Source organism: Mycteria americana, unplaced genomic scaffold (assembly GCF_035582795.1).
Source record: "Mycteria americana isolate JAX WOST 10 ecotype Jacksonville Zoo and Gardens unplaced genomic scaffold, USCA_MyAme_1.0 Scaffold_153, whole genome shotgun sequence".
NCBI classification, from domain to species: Eukaryota; Metazoa; Chordata; class Aves; order Ciconiiformes; family Ciconiidae; genus Mycteria; species Mycteria americana.
The window spans coordinates 70,580-79,892 of record NW_027445493.1 but is presented as its reverse complement, the minus strand read 5'-3'; the positions used below and the strand labels follow the sequence as shown (position 1 = coordinate 79,892).

The window sequence follows — 9,313 nt, the reverse complement described above, 5'->3', positions numbered from 1 at the left end:
CAGGGAACATGTGGGAAGCGCACAGAGCCTATAGGGAGCATATAGAGCCCATAGAGAGCGTATAGAGACCATGTAGAGCCCATGGGGAGTGTATAGGGAGTGTGTAGAGCCTATAGGCAGCATACAGAGCATATAGGGAGCATGTGGGGAGCGTACAGAGGCTGTAGGGAGCATATAGAGACCATATAGAGCCCATGGGGAGTGTATAGGGACTGTATAGAGCCTATAGGAAGCATACAGAGCCTATAGGGAGCATATATGGAGCATACAGAACCCATAGGGAGCAATATAGGAGCACACAGAGCCTATAGGGAGTGTACAGAGGCTACAGGGAGCATATAGAAGCTATAGGGAGCAGAAGGGCCCCATAGAGGGTGGGGAGTGAGTGGTGCATGGACTCTATAGGGGTCAGGGAGGGAGTGTATAGAGCCCATAGGGAGCGTATAGAGGCTGTAGGGAACATACAGAGCTATGGGGAGCCTATAGAGCCCATAGAGAGCATACAGGGCCTATGGGGAGCCTATAGAGCCTATAGGGAGCAGAAGTGCCCCAGAGGGGGTGTGGGGGTGGGTGTTGCATGGACTCTACAGGGAGGGAGCGTATAGAGGCTATAGGCACTGCCTCATAGTGGGGGAGGGGGTGGAGAAAAGACCCTATAGAGCACAGGAGGGACCGTAAGAACCTACAGGGGCTGGAATGGCCAATATGGGTCCTATAGGGTGCAGGGAGGAGCAATACGGGTCCTATAGGGTGCAGGGATGGCCAGTATAGGTCCTATAGGGTGCAGGATGGGCAATATGGGTCCTATAGGGTGCAGGGATGGCCCGTATGGATCCTATAGGGTGCAGGGATGGGCAATATGGGTCCTATAGGGTGCAGGGATGGCCCATATGGGTCCTATAGGGTGCAGGGATGGGCAATACAGGTCCTATAGGGGCTGGAATGACCAATATGGGTCCTATAGGGTGCAGGGATGGCCAGTATAGGTCCTATAGGGGTGCAGGGATGGGCAATAGGGGTCCTATAGGGTGCAGGGATGGCCAGTATAGGTCCTATAGGGTGCAGGGATGGGCAATAGGGGTCCTATAGGGTGCAGGGATGGCCAGTATAGGTCCTATAGGGTGCAGGGATGGGCAATACGGGTCCTATAGGGTGCAGGGATGGCCCATATGGGTCCTATAGGGTGCAGGGATGGCCCATATGGATCCTATAGGGTGCAGGATGGGCAATAGGGGTCCTATGGGGTGCAGGGATGGCCCCTATAGGGCGGGGGAGGGCCCTGCGGGGGTCCCTATGGATGCTATAGGGTGCAGGGAGGCTCTGCCCCTCCCCCCTCCCCCGGGTCCCCAACACTCACCAGCTGGGGTGGGGGAGGGGGCGCCGGGGGGGGCGTGGTCCCGGTCCGAAGGGGCGTGGTCCCGGGCCGAGGGGGCGTGGTCCCGGTCCGAAGGGGCGTGGTCCCGGGCCGAGGGGGCGGGGTCTCTGCCGGCGGCCCCGCCCCCCCGGCGGGCCTTGTTGACCACGGCGTAGGTGACGTCCATGGGGGGGGGGAGGGGCGGGTCCCCGGGGTCCGGGGGGGGTCAGCGGGGGTGGGGGGAGGGGAGGGGTCGGGGAGGGGTCAGAGGGGTCACAGAGGGTCAGAGGGGGGGTCACAGGGGTCAGAGGGGGGTCAGAGGGGGGGTCACCCGCACTCCGGCTCGGCCCGCTCCCTCCTCGCGCTTCTCGTTTCCTGGGGCAGGAAGTGTCGTGCCCGCCCCTCCCCACCCCGCCCCTCCCCCTCCCCCACCCCGCCCCTCCCCCTCCCCCACCGCCCGGGTCCCATCCGGGGGCGGGGGGGGGGGGGGGGAGGGGAGGGGAAGGGGGAAGGACTCGGGTGGGGGTGGGGATCGGTCCCGCAGGCCACGCCCCCCGCTCGGCTAAGCCACGCCCCCCGGGTGGAGCCGGGGGGGTGTCACCTATAGAGCCCCTATGGGCCCTGGGGCAGCTTTGGGGGGGGGGGTGTAGCCCCTATAGCAGCCGGGGGGGGCCCTATAGCTCCTATAGAGCCTGGTGGGGGCGTCCCTACGGCCTCTATAGTCCCTGGTGGGGTCCCTATAGCTCCTATAGAACCTCTGGGAGTCCCTATAGCTCCTGTAGAACCTCTCGGGGTCCCTATAGCTCCTACAGCGTCCCGAGGGGAGGCTCTATAGACCCTGTAGGGCCTTTGTGGGGTCCTTACAGACCCTATAGCGCCCCGGGGCGGCTCTATAGCTGCAGAGCCTGTGTGGGGTGCCCTATAGTGCTCCTGGGGCACCCCCTATAGCCCTCCTGGAGTCCTATAGCCCATATAGCACCCTGGGAATCCCCTACAGCACGCCTGGGACACCTCTATGGCCCCTACAGCACCCCGGGGGTCCCCTATAGCCCCTATAGCGCCCTGGGGGTCCCCTATAGCACTCCCGGGGCACCCCTATGGCCCCTATACCCCCCCGGGGGGTCCCCTATGGCCCCTATAGGGCCCGGGGGGGGCCCTGCGGCCCCTATAGCACCCGGGGGGGCCCCTATAGCTCCTATGGGGTCCCCTATAGGGCCGGGGGGCGGGGCTAGAAAGGACCCAGGCGTCCGGGTCACGGGGGGGCTGAGTGTCTCGCGGGTGACGTCAGCGAGGGGCGGGTGACGTCGGCTCGGCCGCGAGGGGACGTCACGAGGCGCGGGGGGGGAGGGAGGAGGGGTGGGTGGGGAAAGGAAAGGGGGAAGCCGCTCTCTGATTGGCCGGCGCTGGGCGGCCGCGCCCCCCCCGTCCCGGCGCCGGGCGCTGATTGGCGGGGCGGGCGGCGCGGCGCGGTGACGTCAGCGGGCGCGCGGCGCGGCGGCCCCGGAAGCGGCGGCGGCGGCGGGAGCGGGGCCGCGGGCGGGGTGAGCGGGGCGGGGCGGGGCCAGGGCGGGGGCGGGGCCGGGCTGGGGGCGGGGCGGAGCCGCGGGGGCGGGGCCGCGGCGGGGGAGGGGGCGGGCGGGGGCGCGTGGCGGCGGGAGGGGGGGGAGATGCCGCCGGGGGGCGGGGCGTTGGTGCGAGGGGGCGTGGTGTAGGGAGGGGGCGGGGCTACGGCGGGGTCCCCCGGGGGCGTGGCTACAGGGACACGGGGGGCGGGGCTCTGGGAGATCTCTTGGGGGCGCGGCTAAGTGGGCGGGTCTAGAGGGCGTGGCTTGGCGCCGGGTAGAGGCGTGGCTTCGCGGTCGGGGGCGTGGCTACAGGGACACGGGGGCGGGGCTCTGGGAGATCTCCCGGGGGCGCGGCTAAGTGGGCGGGTCTAGAGGGCGTGGCTTGGCGCCGGGTAGAGGCGTGGCTTCGCGGTCGGGGGCGTGGCTACAGGGACACGGGGGGCGGGGCTCTGGGAGATCTCCCGGGGGCGCGGCTAAGTGGGGGCGGTCTAGAGGGCGTGGCTTAGCGCCGGCTAGAGGCGGGGCTTCGCGGTCGGGGGCGTGGCCGGGGAGCCGGGGGCGGGGCTACGGGCCAGGGTGGGGTTCCCTGGAGGCGTGGCTATGCGGCCAGGGGCGTGGCTTGGCGGGAACCCTCTAGGGGTGCGGTGGGGGGGGCTGAGGCGGGAATTCCCCGGGGGCGTGGTCCTGGGGTGGGAGGCGTGGTTTAGTGACAGAAGGCGTGGCCGGAGACCCCAGGGCGTGGCCTAGCGGTGACCCCACCAGAGGCTGTGGCCTGGCGGTGGGGCTGAGGGGGGGGCGTGGTCATGGGGGAATGGGCGTGGCCTCAGCGATGTGGGGCGTGCCTGGAGCTACCCCGCTCCCCCGAGGGGTGTTTGGGCGTGGCCTGAAGGACCCTCCGCAGGCGGCCATGGCGGCGGCGGCGGCGCCCCGGCTCCCCCCCGCGCCGAGGGACCCCCGAGCCCCCAGGTGAGGATTCGGGTGCCGGGGTCCCCGGGGGTCCCCACCGCCCCACCGCCGGGGTCCCCGGGCCCCACCCCCGTCACCCCCTACCCGTCACAGACGAGGCGGAAGCCGACGGCCCTCGCCCCGCGGACGAGGCGACGCCGGCGGCCCCGGCGTCCTCGGGACGTCCCGCCGGCGAGGAGGAGGAGGAGGAGGAGGAGGAGGAGGAGGCGACGGCGGCGGCGGCGACGGCGGGCGGCGACGGCGTCCCCGGGTTGCCGTCGCGGCGGGGAGGAGGACGTGACGGCGGCGGGGTGGCGGTGCCGGCGGAAGCACGTCTTCGTGCTGAGCGAGGCGGGGAAGCCCATCTACTCCCGGCACGGCAACGAGGAGGCGCTGGCGGCCACCATGGGCGTGATGATGGCCCTCGTCTCCTTCATCAGAGCGGCGGCAACGCCATCCGCGCCATCTGCTCCGGTAGGGGAGGGGGTGACGGGGGGGAGGGGGGGGGGGGGGGCACCCCCCCCCCCCCCCCGATTCCTGGGGACCCTCGCGCGGCCCCGGGCACGGGCGCCCCGGTGGCTCCTGTCGCCCCGAAACGGGTGTCCCCCCCCTCCTAAAAGAACCGCCCCCCCAAAACAGCCCCCCCTCAGCTACAGCTGAGCCCCCAAAATAGCGGCACCCCCAAACACCCCCCCCCCCAGGTACAGCCACCCCCCCAAAACGCCCCCCCCCAGGTACAGCTGCACCCCAAAACAGCCGGCGCCCCCAGAACACCCCCCCCCAGGTACAGCAACCCCCCCAAAACACCCCCCCCCCCAAAGACCCCCCCCAGGTACAGCTGCCCCCCCAAACCAACCACCCCCCCCAAAACACCCCCCCCAGGTACAGCCACCCCCCCCAAACACCCCCCCCAACCCCCCCCCCCCAGGTACAGCCACCCCCCCCAAAACACCCCCCCCCCCAACCCCCCCCCCGGTACAGCTGCACCCCCAAAACACCCCCCCCCCAAAACACCCCCCCAGGTACAGCTGCACCCCCAAACCCCCCCCCAGGTACAGCTGCCCCCCCAAAACACCCCCCCCCAAAACACCCCCTCCAGGTACAGCCACCCCCCCAAAACCCCCCCAGGTACAGCTGCACCCCCAAAACACCCCCCCAAAACACCCCCCCCCAGGTACAGCAGCCCCCCCAAAACCCCCCCAGGTACAGCTGCTCCCCCAAAACACCCCCCCCAAAACACCCCCCCCCCAGGTACAGCAGCCCCCCAAAACACCCCCCCCCAAACCCCCCCCCCCCCGGTACAGCAGCCCCCCCCAAACCCCCCCCCAAACCCCCCCCCCAGGTACAGGCACCCCTCCCAAAACACCCCCCCAGGTACAGCAGCCCCCCCCAACCCCCCCAGGTACAGCTGCACCCCAAACCCCCCCCCCCCCCAGGTACAGCCACCCCCTCCAAAACACCCCCCCCAGGTACAGCTGCCCCCCCCAAAACACCCCCCCCCCCAAAACACCCTCCCCAGGTACAGCCACCCCCCCAAAACCCCCCAGGTACAGCTGCACCCCCAAAACACCCCCCCCCCAAATCTCCCCCCCAGGTACAGCAGCCCCCCCCAAAACATCCCCCCCCCTAACCCCCCCCCCGGTACAGCGGCCCCCCAACCCCCCCCCAGCTACAGCTGCACCCCCAAAACACACCCCCCCCCAAAACACCCCCCCCCAGGTACAGCCACCCCCCCAAAACACCCCCCCCCAGGTACAGCAGCCCCCCCAAAACACCCCCCCCAGGTACAGCCACCCCCCCCAAAACCCCCCCAGGTACAGCTGCACCCCCAAAACACCCCCCCCAACCCTCCCCCCAGGTACAAGCAGCCCCCCCAAAACACCCCCCCCCCCCAACCCCCCCCCCGGTACAGCGGCCCCCCCAATCCCCCCCCCCCGCCCTCTCCCCGGCAGAGGACCGGACGCTGGTGTTCGAGCAGCGGGGCCCCTTGCTGCTGGTGTCGGTGTCCCGCACGCGGCAGTCGGCGGCCCAGCTGCGCCGGGAGCTGGCCTTCGTCACGAGCAGATCCTCAGCCTCCTCACCCGCGGCGGCATCGCCCGCGTCTTCGCCCGCCGTCGCGGTTACGACCTGCGGCGTCTCCTCGCCGGAGCCGAAGCCGTCCTCGACCGTCTCTTAGCCGGCGCGGCGGCCGACGGGCGGTTGCTGTTGGGCGCCGCTCGTTGCCTGCCCTTACCCGCTCCCCTCCGACGAGCCGTTTCGCCGCTCTCCGGCGTGCCGCCGCCGCCGCCGTCCCCCGCGCCCGCTTTGGCTCTCTTGGCGGCCGGCGGGCGGTTGGTGACGGCGGCGCGGCAGCGGGCTTTGGCGGAAGGCGGCCGGTTGTGCGCCAGCGACCTTCACCTCCTCCTCAATCTTTTGGGGAGCGGGGCGGGGGCGGGCGAGGTGTGGACCCCCGTCTGCTACCGCGCTTCAACCCCGACGGTTACTTCTACGCCTACGCGGCGGCGCTGGGCGAGGAAGAGGAGGAAGGCGGCGGCGACGGCGGCGGCGGCGGCGGCGGCGGGGTGACGCTCATCCTGCTGTCGACGGAGCGCGAGGGGTTCTACGCGGCGGCGGGGTGCCGGCGGCGCTTGGAGGAGACGCTGCGGGCGCAGGGGTGGTTGGGGGAGCTGGGGGCGGCGGTGCGGGGCGGGGCGGGGTACGGCCCCGCCCGTCCCGGCGCCCCCGAGCTCCGCCATTTTCTCTACAAGCCCTTGGAGGGGCCGGAGGAGATGCAGCAGCTGCCGCAGTTTACGAGGTGCGGGGCGGGGTGGGGCGGGGCGGGGCGGGGACCCCCAAAATTTGAAGGGGAGGGGGTGGGCGTCGGCCGTCGCGCGCCTGACGCCGGCGTCTGCCCCGCCCCGGGTTCAGCCCCGAGCTGGAGGAGCCGTACGCCAGCGAGGAGGAGCAGCACCGGCTCTTCGACCTGTACCACTACCTGCACAGCCGCGTGCACAGCCCCCACCGCCCCTGCGCCTGCTCTACCACGTGGCTGAGAAGGAGACGCTCCTGCCTGGGTGAGTCGGGGAGCGGGGCGGGGAAGCCGGCAGTAGGTTCCAGAGTTAACGGGAGGTGCCTGCTGGCGATGCCGTCAGTAGGTTCCAGAGTTAATGGAGGTGCCTGCTGGCGATGCCGTCAGTAGGTTCCAGAGTTAATGGGAAGTGCCTGCTGGTGATGCTATCAGTAGGTTCCAGAGTTAACGGGAGGTGCCTGCTGGCGGCGCCGTCAGTAGGTTCCAGAGTTAATGGGAGGTGCCTGCTGGCGGCGCCGTCAGTAGGTTCCAGAGTTAATGGGAGGTGCCTGCTGGCGGCGCCGTCAGCAGGTTCCAGAGTTAACGGGAGGTGCCTGCTGGCGATGCCGTCAGTAGGTTCCAGAGTTAACGGGAGGTGCCTGCTGGCGATGCCGTCAGTAGGTTCCAGAGTTAACGGGAGGTGCCTGGTGGAGATGCCGTCAGCAGGTTCCAGAGTTAACGGGAGGTGCCTGCTGGCGATGCCGTCAGTAGGTTCCAGAGTTAACGGGAGGTGCCTGCTGGCGATGCCGTCAGTAGGTTCCAGAGTTAACGGGAGTTGTCTGCTGGCGATGCCGTCAGTAGGTTCCAGAGTTAATGGGAGGTTCCTGCTGGCGATGCCGTCAGTAGGTTCCAGAGTTAACGGGAGGTGCCTGGTGGAGATGCCGTCAGCAGGTTCCAGAGTTAACGGGAGGTGCCTGCTGGCGATGCCGTCAGTAGGTTCCAGAGTTAACGGGAGGTGCCTGCTGGCGATGCCGTCAGTAGGTTCCAGAGTTAACGGGAGGTGCCTGCTGGTGATGCCGTCAGTAGGTTCCAGAGTTAACGGGAGGTGCCTGCTGGCGATGCCGTCAGTAGGTTCCAGAGTTAACGGGAGGTGCCTGCTGGCGATGCCGTCAGTAGGTTCCAGAGTTAATGGGGGTGCTTGCTGGTGCTGCTGTCAGTAGGTCCCAGAGTTAATGGGGGCACTCACTAGTGGTGCCATCAGTAAGTGCCAGAGTTAACAGGGGTGCTTGGTGGCAGCGCCATTAGTTATTGGGGGTGCTCACTGCCAGTGCCGTCAGTAGGGGCCAGAGTTAATGGGGGACGCTCACTGGCGACGCTGTTGGTAGGTCTCAGAGTTAACGGGGGATGCTCACTGGCAGCACCATCAGTAGGGGCCAGAGTTAACGGGGGACGCTCACTGGCAGCACCATCAGTAGGGGCCAGAGTTAACGGGGGACGCTCACTGGCAGCGCCATCAGTAGGGGCCAGAGTTAACGGGGGACGCTCACTGGCAGCGCCGTCAATAGGGGCCAGAGTTAACAGGGGATGCTCACTGGCAGCGCCGTCTATAGGGGCCAGAGTTAACGGGGGACGCTCACTGGCAGCGCCATCGGTAGGGGCCAGAGTTAACAGGGGACGCTCACTGGCAGTGCCATCGGTAGGGGCCAGAGTTAACGGGGGGGCTGGTTCCCTCCCCGGGCGCAGGTGACGAGCAAGTTCGAGCTGTACGGCTGCTTCAGCCCGCTGGTGACGAAGGCGGGGGCCATCGGCGTCCTCACCAAGCTGCTGCGCTGGCTGAAGAAGGAGGAGGACTGGCTCTTCATCCGCTACCCGCCGCCATATTGCGCCGCCCCCGCCCGCCCCGAGGGGGCCGAGGCCGAGGGCTGAGCCCCCCTCGGCCCCGGGGTGGGGAATAAAACGCCGCCGGAGAAAAGAGTCCCCTGTGTCGGGGCGGGAAGGGGGAGACGGGGCGGGGGGGACGACGATGGGGTATGGGGAGCTGGGGGGGGGGGGGGGTGGCAGGTGACGTCACGCGGTGGTGATGTCACGCGGTGGTGATGTCACGAGGGGTGAGGTCACACGGGGGGGTGAGGGCGCGGTGGGTGGAGAGGGGAGGCAGGGAGAGGTGAGAAAATGGAGGGAAGGGGATAGAAAAGGGGGAAGAGGGGACAGAAAATGGAGGGGATGTGACAAAAAAGGGGGAAGAGGGGACAGAAAATGGAGGGAATGTGACAAAAAAGGGGGAAGAGAGGACAGAAAATGGAGGGAAGGGGACAGAAAAGGGGGAAGAGGGGACAAAATGGAGGGAAGGGGACAGAAAATGGAGGGAAGGGGACAGAAAATGGAGGGAATGTGACAAAAAAGGGGGAAGGGAGGACAGAAAATGGAGGGAAGGGGACAGAAAAGGAGGGGAAGAGGGGAGAGAAAATGGAGAGAAGGGGATAGAAAAGAGGGGGAAGAGGGGACAAAATGGAGGAAATGTGACAGAAAAGAGGGGGAAGGGGGAACACAAAATGGAGGGAAGGGGATAGAAAAGGGGGGGAACAGGGGACAGAAAATGGAATGTGACAGAAAAGAAAGGGAAGGGGACAAAATGGACGGAAGGGGACAGAAAATGGAATGTGGCAGAAAAGAGGGAAGAGG

At 68.0% G+C, this 9,313-nt stretch overlaps 1 protein-coding gene across 1 annotated transcript; it reads left to right on the top strand.

The window, feature by feature from the left end:
* Positions 1-4,035: 4,035 nt before the first annotated feature.
* On the top strand, positions 4,036-8,603 carry MON1B (MON1 vesicular trafficking associated B; the record flags this gene model as incomplete). Its single annotated transcript, XM_075489469.1, is given in 8 exon segments — positions 4,036-4,297; positions 4,300-4,338; positions 5,817-5,915; positions 5,918-6,319; positions 6,322-6,658; positions 6,772-6,869; positions 6,872-6,921; positions 8,375-8,603. Coding segments are annotated over 8 exon segments (1,470 nt in total), but the record flags the coding sequence as incomplete, so codon positions are not given.
* Between the last annotated feature and the right edge of the window lie 710 nt (positions 8,604-9,313).